The sequence below is a fragment of the Molossus molossus genome, unplaced genomic scaffold (genome assembly GCF_014108415.1).
Source record: "Molossus molossus isolate mMolMol1 unplaced genomic scaffold, mMolMol1.p scaffold_m16_p_4, whole genome shotgun sequence".
Classification (NCBI taxonomy): Eukaryota; Metazoa; Chordata; class Mammalia; order Chiroptera; family Molossidae; genus Molossus; species Molossus molossus.
In genome coordinates, this window is record NW_023425377.1 from 107,278,349 (window position 1) to 107,295,416 (window position 17,068).

The 17,068-nt window shown below is 33.8% G+C and overlaps 1 protein-coding gene across 1 annotated transcript in view; it reads left to right on the forward strand.

Moving 5' to 3' along the window:
• IQCM (IQ motif containing M) overlaps positions 1 to 17,068 on the forward strand; it is a 231,407-nt gene that overhangs the window by 112,800 nt on the left and 101,539 nt on the right. The window contains exon 7 of the mRNA XM_036282282.1: positions 11,375 to 11,427. Coding sequence (XP_036138175.1) covers positions 11,375 to 11,427 — 53 coding nt within the window. The remainder of the gene's footprint in view (positions 1 to 11,374; positions 11,428 to 17,068) is intronic.

The following is a 17,068-nucleotide window of genomic DNA, read 5'->3' on the forward strand; positions in this document are numbered from 1 at the left end:
AAACCACATGATCCTATCAATAGATGCCAAAAAAGCCTTCGACAAAATCCAGCATCCATTTCTGATAAAAACGCTCAGCAATGTGGGAATAGAGGGATTATATCTCAACATAATAAAGGCCATATATGAAAGACCTACAGCCAACATCATACTCAATGGGCAAAAACTAAAAGCATTTCCCTTAAGAACAGGAACAAGGCAAGGATGCCCACTTTCATCACTCTTATTTAACATAGTACTGGAAGTCTTAGCCACAGCAATCAGACAGGAAGAAAAAATAAAAGGGATCCAAATTGGAAAGGAGGAAGTGAAACTGTCATTATTTGCAGATGACATGATACTATAAGTAGAAAACCCCAAAGACTCCATCAAAAATTTACTAGACTTAATAAATGAATTTGGCAAAGTAGCAGGCTACAGAATTAACGTCAAGAAATTGATGGCATTCTTATACGCCAATGATGAATCACAACAAGAGAAACTAAAAAAACAATCCCATTTACCATCATGGCAAAAAAAATTAAGATACCTAGGAATAAACTTAACCGAAGAAATAAAGGACCTATTCACAGAAAACTACAGGTCATTGCAAAAAGAAATAGTGGAAGATAAAAAAGTGGAAGCACATACCTTGTTAATGGATTGGAAGTATTAACATCATTAAAATGCCCCGACTACCCAAAACAATCTATAGATTGAATGCAACCCCCATCAAAATACCAAAGACATATTTCACAGAACTAGAACAAATACTTCAAAAGTTCATATGGAACCAAAAAAGACCTCGAAGAGCCACAGCAATCTTGACAAAGAAGAGCAAAGTTGGAGGAATCACATTACCAGATGTCAGGTTATACTATAAAGCCACTGTAATCAAAACAGCCTGGTACTGGCACAAGAACAGGTAGATAGACCAATGGAACAGAATAGAGAACCCAGACATAGACCCAAGGGAATATGCTCAATTAATATTTGACAAAGGGGACAAGAGCATACAGTGGAGTAAAGACAGCCTCTTTAATAAATGGTGTTGGGATAATTGGACAGCTACATGCAGAAAAATGAAACTAGACCATCATATTATACCATACACAAGAATAAACTTAAAATGGATAAAAGACTTAAATGTTACCAGTGAATCCATAAAAATTCTAGAAGAAAATGTAGGCAACAAAATTTTAGACATCATATGCAGCGGAATTTTCACTGATATCTCACCTAAGGCAACAGAAACAATGGAGAAAATGAACACATGGATCTACATCAAACTCAAAAGTTTCTGCACAGCAAAAGAAACAACCACCAAAAGGAGAGGCAACCCAATCTGTGGGAGAGCATAATTTCCAATGATATATCAGATAAGGGGTAATTTCCAATATATATAGAGTGCTCATACAACTCAACAAAAGGAAGACAAAGAACCCAATTAAAAAATGGGCAGAGGAACTAAATAGACATCTCGCCAAACAGTACATATAAATGGCTAAGAGACATATGAAGAAATGCTCAACATCATTAATCATCAGACAGATGCAAATTAAAACAACAATGAGGTATCACCTCACACCTGTCAGAATGGTCCCCATCAACAAATCATCAAACAATAAGTGTTGACGAGGGTGTGGAGAAAAGGGGACTCTAGTACACTGCTGGTGGGAATGCAGAATGGTGCAGCCACAATGGAAAACAATATGGTGTTACCTCAAAAAATTAAAAATTGAACTGCCATTTGACCCAGTGTTCCCACTTCTAGGAATATACCCTAAGGAGCCTGAAATACCTATCAGAAAGAATATATGTACCCCCATGTTCATAGTAGCACTATTTACAATAACTAAGATCTGGAAACAGCCCAAATGTCCATCAGTAGACGAATGGATAAAAAAGCTGTGGTTCATATACACAATGGAGTACTATGCAGCTGTAAGAAGGAAAGATCTCTTATCCTTTGAGACAACATGGAGGGACCTGGAGATTATTATCCTAAGTGAAACTAGCCAAGTAGAAAAAGACAAATATCACATGATCTCACTTATTTGTGGAATATAATGAACATAACAGTCTGAGGAATGGGGTAGTCCCAGAGATGTGGAAGTGGGATACTGACTGACAATCCCCAGAAGAGGGGGTGGTGGGGAGAGCGATAAACCACAGTACTTATATGCATGTATGCATGAACAATGGACATGGACAACATAGCCAGGGACAGGGCGGGGAAGGAGGGGGAAGGGGGTGTCAGTGGAGGAAAAAGGAGAAACATCTGTATCAAAAATAAATAAATTAATAAAAAAGTATTTATGGTTGTTTATAAAAATTTACAACATGAAATACATAACTGTAGTCATCGGCATTATGATAGGAGAATAGGAAGGATAGAGTTAAGATTTAGGTAGGTATACAAAAATCATAATTTGGTATATTACATGTTATTAATAAGTTAGCCACACTTAGCTGCAGATATTTTAGCAGCTAAAAAAAAAATATAATGGTTAGTCACTTGATTCAGTGTATTTTTATAACATAAAAGCAAAACCAAAAAATATACCAAGCAGATGATATATTGTATTTTATGTACACAAAATATACTTTCAGAAAAATGCAGTAATATACTACAGTTGACTCTTGAACAGTGTGGGCATTAGACTTACCCACACCTGATCAATTCAAAATCTGTGTATAACTTTCGACTCCCCAACAAGTTAACTACTAATAGCCTATGGTTGACCAGAAGCTTTACAAATAACATAAGTAGTTGATTAACACATATTTTGTATGTTATATGTATTATATACTGTATTTTAAAAATAAAGTCAGCTAAAGAAAAGAAAATATTATTAAGAAAATCATAAGGTAGAGACAATACATTTACAGCACTTATTGAAAAAAATCTGCACGTAAGTGGACCCACGCAGTTCAAACTTGCGCTGTTAACGTTTCACCTGCACATAGTGACACTCATTTTAATCATAAACCAAAGTGAAATTTGGTGAAAGCACTTTTTCAGGGGTTGGGGGACTTGGGGGTTTGGGTGGTTGTGGTGGAGGTGATGTGGAAACACTATGGTCCAGTATTCAGTTCTCTGAAGGTTTCGTTCAAGTCGGATATACATTTAGGACATCTTGAGGAGTAGCGGAATATCCTTCAGGGCCTCCCCACTCCGTCAGTTAACATCACAATATCAATAGTGATTTATAAGCATATTAAAGTGAGAGGAGCACTGTTTTAGATAATTCCCCATCACATTTTGCCTTTTAAGTGAACTTCTGGTAAAGAGACAATGTAAACAAGGAATTTTTCTGACAAATATCTGATGTGCAGATACTCCAGGCTGAATTTAGAATCTTGTGAAAGTTGAGGAGTGAGATAATAACCAATCAAAGATATCAGAAACACAGTCTCAAGTAATGAAATAGAACTACATTGAATGTCAAAATTGGCCTGGGAAAATATGCCATATATTTTGATGATAAAGCTTTCACCTAAATGAATTAATCTGACAATTTCAGTAAGCAGATCTATGCATCCAAGTACTGTATCCTGACTCTCTAGAAATCACCTCTTAGTGATTTATAGGCACATTAAAGTTTGAGAAGCACTATTTTATCGAATTCCTTATAAAAGTCTTCCAAACAAAGAGTGGTAGTCAAGTTGTAGTTATGGGCTGGGGCACTCTTTGACCCTGATGCATTGATTGGTGGTTCTAAATCCCATTATGATGAAGTCCTACTGACTTTCTACAAAATCATTAGATATTTTCTAATGAAATAAAAGTCGGAAACAAAATTAATGAGTGGTAATCAGTCAAATATCTAACATAAACTCCAATGTTGTTTTGGTCACTGTATCCTGACTACTTTTATAAATTAAAAATCCTCTGCTGTATCATCAATTTTACTTTCTAAATAAAATAGATTGAGTTTGAACCCCATCTACTTCCTACTTATGAAATCAAGGTAAAGATATTAAACTTCTCAACTTCCTTAAGAAAGTAGTAATTAAAATATCTGTTTTTCAGTCTTGGTGAAGATTGAAGAAGGACAAACTAAGTTATAATTATTAGTTATAACAGTTTATTAGTTCTGCATTGCAGTTCGCGATCCACGAATCACATGGCTGTAACCAACCTCACCATTTACAGTGATTTCACATTCAAACGAATCCCAAGCTAATATACAAACATAAAAGATTGAATTCAAAATTTAAAATACTGTCAAGTTTATTACTGAATTGCTTATTAATAAATTTACTACTTGGGAAGTTACCTTAAATCCAAAATGTTCAAAATAAAATAAGTACCTTATGTATACTTGAGCATTAACTCCAACATCAATAAGGACACACCCATATTCAAGTTTCCCCAAGTTGTAAACAGAAACTCCTTTCCTCAAATTGTAATTCTAGCTAATGCAAAATATGAGCCACATGTATTTACAGATTCATACAGTTTAAAACTTTATGCCTACAGTATCTGTTCCATTGCTTGGCATTTTTGCACTTTAGAGTTTCCAAGAACACACATAAACCACAGGAGACATTTGGAGTCATGTTACCTTCTGTGAGGTTGTGATATACACGGGAAACCCGTAGGTTCCCAAGATATTGTCATTCTTCTCTTTCTCGAGTGGAGAGACACTCATCTTAAGCTCAAGAAATTTTTCTACCATATTATTTTTTAAATTCTATTTTTTATATATTGATTACACAAAACAGTATATTTCACATATATACATCTATCTATATACCAACATTTTAAAGAATAATAACGATACAAAAGATTAAGAAATGGAATTTTGTTGTGTCTTTTCCTTCCCTTCATATCCTGAGGAAATCAATTTTCCTAACTTGGTTTCTTTGCTTTAATTTCAAGACATACACACACATATCCTTAATTAGTATTTTGTTTACATTTTCTTGTTTTTTACTTTATGTATGTGGAATCATAGTGTCTTCTCTCCATTTTTGCTCAACAATGTGTTTTTGAGATCTATCAATCTTCATACATATCGATGTGGCCCATGCATTTCATTCATTTATAGTGATGCACAACGTCCCATTGATTTATTGCACTACAACTTACTTACCTATTTACTCGGAGATATTTGGTTTTTCTTTTTAGCTATTTCTTTTTATGAACAATTCTGCTGCATTCTTTTATATACCTCCTGAAATATAGGTATACGAGTTCCTCTAAGGGAAGAATTTCCAGCATCTTTATGAGCCTACATCCTGTTGCATGGGTTATATAGATCCCAGGATATTGATCGTGTCAGGACTGGAGGCAGGTGGGCAGGGCCAGAGCAAAGGGAGTTCAATAACTGATTATTGAACTACCTAAATAATTGATTGCCTCTAGCAGCCAGCTGTCTGGAGTAGATGGATGTGCTGGCCACTGGGCATATGTTCAGTTTTACCAGCCAATAGCAAACAGTTTTATATGCCCAGCAGCAGTTATGAGAGTCCTCATTACTTCATATAATTGGCAATACTTAATTGGTCAACATTTTTACTTTTGCTAACTTGGTGGGCATTTGCTAACTTTGTGATTTTAATTTGCATTTTCCTAATGACAAAAAAGGCTGAGATTTTTTTTCACATATTTCTAGGCCACCATTATTTCTTCTTTATGAACATCACACATTTGTGTTACAAAAAATGTATTTAGAGCTCTGGCTGGTGTGACTTGGTCAGAGTGTTGTCCCATGCACAGAAAGGTTGCAGGTTTGATTTTGGTCAAGTGCACACACCTCGGTTGCATTTGTCCTGGTCCTGGTTGGGGTTGTGCGGGAGGCAACCAGTCAGTGTGTCCCTCTCATGTTGATGTTTCTTTCTCTCTCTCCCCCTCCCACTCCATCTGAAAATAAATGGAAAAGTTTCCTAGGGTGAGGATTAAAAAATAAATAAAATAAAAATCAATAGAAACATTCTCAGGTGAGGATTTTTAAAAAAATTGTATTTAGATGCAATTCTGCCCCTTTTATTTTGTGCTATTTGTTCATTTTTTTTTTTTTTCTCCTTTGTTGTGTTTTTGGAAATTGATTGACATATTTTCCCTTCTTGTTCCATTTTTCCTAGTACTAGTTTGGCATTGTACTAGTTTTCCTTATATTAGTTTGACAATTTTGTTCTTTTTATTTTTACAAGTGGTGAAGCTGTAGATTTTAATATATACATTTAACTTAAAGTATCTTTACCCTCTTTCTACATCATACAAAAATCTTAGATTGCTTTAACTACTAGAGTTTAGTTTTATTTTTTTAACCTCACAAATTAGACAAAATTATTTTGTTTAGTATGTTGTTTGTTTAGTTTTACTACAACTTATCCTTTTTTTAGTTAGTTTTTTTTTTTTTACCTGCCATTATAACTACTATCACAGGCCTATAGGATGATTTTCCTCTTGAGCTACATCTATCTTTTAGACATAAGGCTCAGAAAACTTCAATTTGCAGTGTATTTTCCCTCCATTTTAACCATACTTTCTCAGCATTTAGAATTTGTCTTTTTTTTTTCTTTCTGGCTGCCACTGTTACTGTTGAAAAATCAGATGTTTGTCCACTTGTTTTCCCTTTGTAAATAATTTGTCTCCATTCTCTCTCTACTTCTAAGGATTTCTTTTCACTATTTTTCTGCTGTTTTATTATGAGATATACACTATGGTTTTGTCTTTATATATTCTGTTTTGTTTTCTTTGGCCTTCCTAAATATGAAAATCAGTGTTTTTCAGAATTCTGAAAAGAATCTCTGCAAATGCTATCTTTCATTTTTTTTCTCTATAAATTCTAATAAAAACATTTTATAAAACTCGACTTAGACATATGCAAGTCTTGCATTCAATTGCCATTCTTTTTTGCCCTCTTTTTTATATTTGTCATCTCTTTATCTCTCATTGCTGCATCCTGGGTCATTTTAGACCCCCGATTTATCTTTCTGATTATTGGTTCTCTTTTTTATTTGTATGTCTTATTTATTATTATTCTTTTGCTATTCATTGAGTTTCCAGTGAATAATTTTTAATATATCTAGTTGTTACTTTCCGAATAAGCTTAATCAAGTTTGATAATTTTTGTTTTTTTAAATATATTTTCTAAACACATAGAAATGACTAACACATTTTACATTCTGTATATCTTAATTCAGTATTGCATCTTTGAGGTTCTGAATGTTCAGTTATTTCTTCTGACTTCTTGACTGCTCATTTTCTCATGTTTAATGACTTCTCTGATGATGATCTTATTTTTCTTGGTATTTTATTGTGAATTCTTCTTCTAAAAATGATTGACAATTGCTTTTGCCAGGTACTCCGTGGCACTACTAACCTGGAACCACTTTATTTTAATTTTTGCCTCTCTTTTGGTGAGGAGGTTGTGGATCATTGCAGTTATTATGAATTGAGGCTCCAAGTCCATGTGAATGAGGTCTTGTCACCAAAAGGTAATGGTAGTGGTGGAATTGTTTTTTTCCCTCTCCACCCAAAACAAAGGTTATGATAGACATGGTTTCATGCTATCTCATTCTCTTTCTCCTCTTTCCAGGGAAAACTTAAAATTCTGGTTTATACTCTAAGGATATTGCACTTCTGGTACCTAGGTTTTATGAGAGTGTTCTCAACTCTGACATTCCTTCATATTCTGGGTCCCAGTGTATGTCCCCAAGCCTTAGGGCATGCAGTTCATTAAAGCTCAGGCTCCAGGTTGTCCGGAATTACTGTGAAATCCCCAAGGCAAAGGCGGGCTTCGAAACTCATACCATAGTATATTGAACATTTCTTGTTGTTTTTACCCTGAAAGGAATTATATTACTTTCCCATCAGCTCAGCCATGCATTTAAAATATCTTTCATTTTGGTTGTAGGATTTATTATGGTATTATGCTGTGATTTGTTACTATGAACATATTCCTGAAAACAGCAGCCTTATATTTTTTACAAATATGGGTTTCAACCTTCAGAGGGACTTACATTGAGATGAAAGCTTCTCTATCAGCTCCCTTCCACTCATCAGTCACTGTATCGTCTTCTATGTTATGCTTAAATTCCTACATATAAAAGAATAAATTCTCTTTTGATTTCCCTTGGAGGTTAAAGAAATGCTGTCTAGTCACTGGTAAATGAACAACCTATGATTTGCTGGGTCACCTTCTTCAGTCTCCCCTAATCTGAATGGCTTTTTGAGGCCGTGGCCATTATAGCATGACCAACATTATTAGCTTTGGAATCCCGCCATATCTCTTAGGAAATGTAAAGGAAACACCACGCTGGAGAACAACGTTCAAAATGGAGACTTCTCCTGTCCATGAGAGGATCCTGGGACACTAGGGATTTCCCGAGTCTACTACAACTTCCCAGAGGTGCTCTGTGTGCTCTTCGAGGCTCTACAATTCCATATGCAAAGATACTGACTTGTGGAAAGTCCTAGATTATTTGGTGCCTTCTGCTTTTGCATGTGCACTTTATTGTGCATTTTTTTAAAACAGGAAAATGAAAAGCTTTCTTGCATAGTTTGTCAAAAGTTAATCAGCACAAAAAATTAATCATTGGACTATGAAAGAAATGGGCAGAACTATCAAAAGGAACAAAGAAATTCTGTGAGATTTAGGGGAAGAGGGAAAATGATGGATTAAGTAGCTGCCTCTAAAATAAAACTCAAGGGATAACAATATTGTGTAAATTATCCAAAGGAAGTTTGGTACCAGCTAATTTGTGGAATTTGAAAGAAGATGTGAAGGTAAGGAGTCTGAAAAGTGGTTTAGAATAAATTCACACAGGTTGTGAAAAATTTGATAATTCTGACATGAGGGTTTAATAAATGACCTACATCTGCAGCCAGACATTGAGAAGGTGTCACTTCAAATGAATTGTCAGAGAGAGAACAGGATCTTGAAATTTAATGAAGCAGGTGGCAGTTGAGAGGAAAGATGTTGAGAGAGAATGGAGTTAAAACATTAAGGCAGAATGGACTGGAGATTAATATATATATACATATGTACAAAGCTAAGAATGAAGAAAACCCCACAAAACACACACACACCCTGAAAAACCCAAGGACCCTAAATAAAGAACTGATATTGGCTTTGCAAGAAGGAGAGAGAGAGAGAGAGAGAGAGAGAGAGAGAGAGAGAGAGAGAGAAACAGTTTCTAAATCAGGTAGGAAGAACAATGGAGGTTGCGAAGGCAGTGGAGTTGCAAGACTAAGACAGTATCTGGAAAAACATCAGGGAACATCCTGGTAAGAAAAGTCCTCAGAAAGGTTGTCTGAGTCTGTTTCACTCAGCAGTTTTCACCTTTGACACCGTTCATCATGGACAGCATGCCCATGCAGTCAGTTCGTTTGGCCAAGAAGGAAGCAGTAAAAAAAATTAAGTTGGCAAGTGTAAATAGTATCATATAAAGAAAGTGAGTTCCAAGCCAAGCACATTGCTATGTGCAAAAGTTTGGAATATGTGTCGCGAAACATCTTGAGAGCAGTATTTAAAATATAAGTCCTGCTCCATGTTTTCTTATTACCTACATGTTGCACATAAATTTTAAAAAAGCATAATGTTATTTTTTAGGATGATTGTTTACTTTAAAAAACACACGATCAGGGAATTCTAAAAATAACAAATACTTGAAAGATGATGTAAACTAATTCTCAAGGTTATTGTTGCATTCTAACATAATCATAGAAGAAAAGTTACTTTTTGATCTTAAAAAATAAATGCCATCAAATATAAATTAACATAAACAAGTTAGATTGCATCTGAGAGAGCAGTATTAAGACAGAATGCAGGATTTATGATGTGTTTAAAATATTTAAAACAGTTACTCTGTGTCTCAGTTCTGAGTATTTTTGCAATACAAACACAGTTTTCTTTCACATTTCATCTTTACATCAATCCTTTATATATCCTAAGATTTTATATAAGCTACTTCTTTGGCTTTAATTGTCTAATAGTAGTTAGAAGTATATTTGAAAATTAAAAAGCAAAACTAAGCATTTTCCTTGTATATGAGCACGCCATATATATCAATAGCTGAGACACTTTCTCTTACTGACTTCCTATAGATTCTGAGGGAGAAGACAGCATCAACAATCCCAAATCCATTAATGTTTTACTGATTTAGCAAGATCACTTCAAATTCCTCTTATTTGAGACCTTTCTTCCAAAGCTGTTCTGTGCAAAATAAATGTCATGGCAGATTACAAAGTAGATTTGCAACCCATCAATGCCTGTAGGTATCAGTTTAACCTTTGGATCACACTAAATGACAGGAGACCCATGGCCCAGTTCTTCTGAGGTCTTGCAGAATTATCTTCCTGAGTTGTTTTTTCTACTGTTGACTGACATTGAAGGATTATATAAAAAATCCACATTAAACACTTTGGTGTGATTGTTGAAGAGATGCTGCAGAGGCCGATCATCATATTACACCAAGCTTCTTTTGAAAAACTCACGTTTGCTTCAGCTACAGACATTATAAATGTTAGAAGGACTATGTTTTCATCATTGCTTTGTGTATTAGTGTGCCAGGCCTGCCATAATGAAATACCTCACCCTGTGTAGTATATACAACAGACATTAATTTTCTCATAGTTTGGAGACCGAAAGTCCCAGATCAAGGTGATGACAAAGTTGGTTTCTCCTGAGCCCTCTCTCCTTGGCTTAAATGGATGGCGGCTGCTTTCTGTGTCCTCACATGGCCTTTTCTCTGGGCACATGTCTCCCCGGCTTCTTGTCCTCTTCTTATCATGCCAGCAGTCTTACTGGATATGGCCTTACCTGTATGACCTTATTTAACCTCAGTTACCACCTGAAAGGACTCCAGACATAGTCACATTAGAATTAGGGCTCCAGCATATGAATTCTGGAGAGACACAATCCAGTCTCTAATACTTTGATAGCTAGGAATTTGAAAGACAAATCTGCAAGACATATCAAGAAACATCAGAAAATATCTGACATTATTGTTCCATACATATTTTCCCCTTAGCTTGATTTTAGTATTTTCTTTTTCAAATGTACTGTATATTTTGCAAACTATCTTAAATCTTTTTTTTTATAAGACAGAAGCAAAATAAGTAAGTAAATAAATGCATTCTCATCTGGATTAGACTTGTATGAATATTTGCGCACTGAAATTGTGCAGTAGAAATTGATTTTTGGGTGTCAAAAGGTGCTAGAGGCAGATTAGCTATCATAGTCCTCTGTGTATACTTACACATTACTATTGTTGTTTAGGCTTATAATCTATACTATAATGGATTATAGGTTTATAATCTATACTATAAAGGTTCCTTCTCCCTGTGATAATATAACAGAACATCAATAAAATTAAAATTTTGCAGACTATGACATTTTTTTCCTACTTATATTCATTCTTCTTTCTCTTACTCTAGAAATTGAAAAAAAGGAAAATACCCTTCAAGCCAGAACCACAGCGACAACCCAGGTATATTTTTTCTATGATAGCAGAAACATATAAATGAATATAGTTGCTCTTGGTTTTATCTTAAATCTCTAAGATTAACGGAGTGTAGGTTTTTAGCATGTCTCTTTCGAGTTCCCATTAATTTGACGAAGACAAGGAGAAAAACACTTTTCTTCAAGTGCACTAATGATCACTCAGTGGGCCAGGCTGACGTTTACTGTGTGGCAGCTGGGAAAAGCAGTCTGAACAACACTGCATGATTTTTTTATTAGAAACCATGGACTACAAGTCACTATGGTAGAGCACCTTTCAATGGCTCTGAGGGTTTCTTAAACGTGCTTTGCTACTTTGTGTAGCAACTTTGACAACTGACTTTCAGGAAAAATTACTGAGATCGATTGGAGAGTGAGATGAAAAGAAAGGATTGTAGAAATTAACACTGAGGTTTCTAAAAAGGACGAGTTTGTGTTTTCTTATTCCCTGGTAGTAGCATTCATTAATTCATCACATAACATTTAAGTACTGCCAAGGTGCCAAGTACTGTGTCAGGCCGTGGAGATGAAAATGGCAAAAGGGTAAATCTTGGAGACCGAAGCTTGCCCAAAGCAGCCTTCTGGGGATCTAACTCCTCAGTAAATACAGGTTTATTTAATCTATTTTTAGGCTACCTTTTCTTACCTGACATCCTTCTTTAGTCCTCCTCTCAATTACTCAAAATGTGTGGCCATAGGAGGTCCATAATCTCTCGTCCACAATTCTAAAATCCAGAAAGCTCCAGAAACTAAAACTAATGTCACCGGAGGCTGTGCCAAAACTTTTAGGGTCAAAACCTGACCTAAAGTGACTAGTAGTTATGATTATTTAAAGTTTTTACTTTCTCACTTTATGTGAATATTTGTTTTGCATACATATTAATATTAATTATATTAGCTAATGAATATGAATGTGTTTGATGAGAGACCACTGCCCCATACCCTGCTTGAGTGTTATATAATATATGGTATATACACTATATTAATTTCCTAATTTTTGTAAACAAAGGAATTCCCAAATTCATGTAACTCTAAGATTTAAGTACTATGGAATTGCACTCCATGGTGAATCTAGACTAAATATGATAATGAGACAATGCAATGCAGTTATTTAAATACCCAATAAACAAATATCCAATTTTAGTGACTGAGACTTAGTAAACACATCAGTCTTTCCATGGAAATCCTAGAAGGCCAACACCTAAGAAGTGGAGACTATCTAGAACTAAGGCATTCACCTTAACACTAAGGACAAAACAAATTGATTCACTCTAATGAAAGCATAAAACCAAGCTTCAACAATTATAAGATGATACACCAGTAATTTAGCCACCACTTTGATTAAAAAAAAAAAAATCAACATTCATTCATGGACAAAACAGAATCCAGAGTCTTCACAATGTACCACATTAAGTATACAATAAATAAAATGCTAAACTTGTTAAGAAACAGGAAAATCTAACGTACATAAAAAATGATATCCTAGTTATTGGAATTAGCAGACATGGACTTAAAAAGTTATTATAAATGTTCAAGAACTCAAAAAGATGTTCATAATAACAGAGTATCCCAATACAGAAATATAAGCTATTTAAAAAATTAAAAAAAATTAAAAAAAATGTTTTTATTGATTTCAGAAAGAAGGAGAGAGAGATAGAAACATGGATGAGAGAGAAACATCGATTGACCACCTCCTGCATGCCCCCTACTGGGGATCGAGGCCATAACCCAGGGCATGTGCCCTGACTGGGAGTCGTACCAGCGACCTCTTGGTGCATGGGACGATGCTCAAACAACTGAGCCACATTGGTTGAGCAGAAATATAAGCTATTTTAAAAAGTCAAATTTTAGAACTGAGAGCTATAATATCTGATATGAAAATTTCATTGAATGGGTTGAACAACAACATATTGGAGAAGACAGTAGAAAAAATAATTAAACTTATAAATCAATAGGAACTAATTAGAAGAAAAAACAATAATTGAGAAAAAAATGAACAGAGCCTGAGTTCTGACGTATAAATTCATATCAAGTGGCCAACCATGTGTGGATTGAAGTTTTAGAAGGAGAAAAATAGAATGAGGGGGGAAAAGTAGTTGAAGAAATAATGGCTCAATTTTCTCCAAATATAATAAAAAACATCTTTACATATCCAAGAAGATTATCACATTCTAAACAGGATAAATAAATAAAAACAAACAAAAAAACCCTATAGGTAGACACATTATAGTCAAAGAGTTGAAAATTAAAGGCAAATAAAAAAAGTTGCAAATAATTAGAAGGGAAAATATATGTTGTACAGAGGGTTACATTTCTAGGAATGATGGGTATCTTCCCATCAAAAATGATAAAAACCAGAAAGTAATGAAATTATATTTAAAGTGCTGAAAGAAAAAAAAATATCAACTGATAATTCTGTATCTAATGAAACTATTCTATAACATTAAGGTTGAAAATAGACATTTCATCCAAATTAAAAAATTTAGAATTTAAATTGAAAATTAATCTTTACTTAACAAATGTTAAAGGAAGCTCTTTATGCTGAAAGGAAATGACATCTGATGAAAATTTAAATCTACAAAAGAAATAAATTGAAAAGAAAAAAGTATATGTTGATCAATATAAAAGAAAATATATTTTTAAAATTTCTTTAAAATAGACCATTTAAAGCAAAATTATAACATTATTATAGTAGTTTTAAGTTAGAGAGATGCAAATATATATGACAATAATAACAAAAGAAATCGAGATGTACTCTTGCAAATTTCTTTTATTTCATGTGTAGAGGTATTAATTCTAAGCAGTGTGTGATAAGAATGCATATTGTAATTCCCAGAGCAACTACTAATATAAAAAGGTAACAAGAACTGTTTGGTTAGTCCAAAGAAGACAGGAAAAGAGGATCATATGGAATGAGTAAAAACAAATATGAAAATGGTAGACAGAAACTTAATTGCATCGACATTTATGTTAAATATACAGAATATGCTTGAGTAATAGAGCTTTGACATAAAGTAAAAATGAACAGGACTAAAGAATAAAATAACTCCATAAATATTGCTGAAAATATTTCATATGCCTCTTTTAGTACTTGATAAGAAAATTAGTGAAAAGAATAAATAACAATACAGAAGATTTGAACTAACCATCAATTAATTTGACCTTCTTGGCATTTATAGAAGACTATCTCCAACAACAGTACAATATGTTTGTTTAAGTGTGCCTGTGAAATTTATTATAAAGATAAGGACCAAAAGAATGAAATACAAATGGAGAAGCAATAAAGTGAATTAACAAAACTAAAAGTTGGTTCTTGGCAAAGATTAGGAAAACTTACAAGCTCCTAACTAAACTGAATGAAAAAAAGAAGAGATAAAACACAAATTACCAATGTTGAAAATGAAAGAAGTGCTGTTACCCTATATCCTATAGATAGTAAAAGAATAAGATAACATACGAATAACTTTAATCCAACTATATTCAACAACTAAGATGAAGTGGAAAAATTCTTTGGAAAAAATATCAAAACTGATGCAGGGATAAATAGAAAATCTGAATAACCCATGTCTGTTAAAGAAATTGAATGTTATCAAAAACCTTTCCACAAAAAACTTGCTTTAATGAAAAAAACAAAAAAAAAAACCTGTTACATATAAATCATTTTCCGAAGCATTCGGTTATATTAAAAGCAACTTAGCTTCTTGCATCTTTTTCTATAAATATTTATTACTTGACTAATTTGATTGGGAAGTATTTTTTTTTCTCGTAGGTGTTACTAAGTTAAAATTTAGAGCTGCTCTTTCAATGATACAAAATTGTTAGTCTGAGAGATGAGTGTTTATTATAGTTATTTTCCTGGAGCCAGCCAGCCTGAATGCTAAACATTTTTGTGTCCAGTCTACCATCTGTTGCAGGCTTAAAGAGCTGTGGCAAATTTTTGCTGGAGTATCTAGCTAAATTTTGCAGGGAGATCTTAAATATTTTAGAGAATCATGGCTGAAAGGAAGTTTAGAGATCACTTGATTCAATCCTTTTAAATTCCCCTTGGGAAAAGAGATTCAGAAAGATTAGTGACTTCTTCAAGGTCACAAAACTAAAAAAATAACTTTACTAGAATCCAGTCCTAAATCCATTGTATTCTTAGTCCTGTGCTTTTATTCTGTTTATATCTTACATTTTAAGAGCCTTTCTGATGATTACTTAGGAGAAGTAGATTGACACTTTACTTAATCAATTAGTATATTTAAGAGTAGCTCTAGTGATTAAAAAGTGTTACTAGGATAGAATCCTGGAGAAAGAGATTGAAATAAAAAGTAAACAATGTGAAATAAAGCAAAGTATAGCAAACAATGTAAAACTATATATATCAAACACAGACACATTTCACTGAAAAATATTTAAATGACACAATATTAAGATTTTTCTTGTTTAAACAAACAAACAAACAAACAAACAAAAATATTTGTCTTGTTTATTTGAAATCCTGCACGATTTCTACCATAGAAATTCCATCATACTGTAGAACCCAGCTGTTGGGACTCTTTAAAACTTGGCCTAAAGGATTTTTCTTGCTAGCATAGAATTTCCCATATATTTTCAGCTAGAGATTTCCTTAGAGTTTTCAGAGTATATTAAAACCTTCAATCAACTAGTTGTCAATCAACTTCAATAAGGTACTGGCCAATTTCTTAAGTACTTTTGCATTTAAAGATAAGAATACCTCTCATACAGATTACCATTGCCAGGTTACAGTAATGCAAACAAGCCCCACTGCCCTGTTCTTAGTTATGGAAAAAAATTTATTTACACAAACCCACAAGCTTTGCTGGAACCCTCCACAGTTGGCAAACAGGACAGGTTTATGCACCCACTCAGCAGCATTTTTTAAGGAGGCAGTCTCTGGCTGTTAAGAGGTGGGGGTGCTGGGTTAAGCCAAGTAAAAAATGCTGCTGCTGCACTTGATTTGGAATTACTGCAAATCTGAGCACCCAGACCTGCTCTTGGTAGGGAATAGAACCTGTGCTTCATATGGCTAAGTAGTGGTGCATAAGGTAGTCATGATTATTTCTGTCCCAATCTTTAATGATCATAAGCCTAGAAGGCAAGTTTTACATTTCTACTTTTGGTTCATCTTCCCGTATTTTTTTTTTCAACTGTAAAGATCTCAAAATTTAGAAGGAGAAGGAAAGCTGGTATGGTAGAGTGTAAGTACTCTTACTTGTGCAAATATGTCTACAGATAGGCATATGATTTTTCATTAGCAGCATTTATTAAAGAGTTAAAATGCTCAAATTCTGCACCATGGCAATGAACGTACTAGGTTATAAATTCCACATAGTAGCTACTTGATTTTATTTTTGGGTACTTAATGTATATTTGTGTGTTTTTATGAGAAAGAGATGATCTAATTGCCTTGATTTTCTAATTCTTCTAAAAACATTTCATACACATTCTTGCCCCACATTTATAGGATTTAATTTTCATGGATGAGCATTTATACAACAAAATTATTTGATTTCTGAATGGAGGTTTCTACATCCTCAATATTTCAGTTTAAATGATAATTTATGAAATTATTAGCTCTATAAGTTTCAGAAGATTGTTGGAAATCCGTAAGATTAAAATATGGT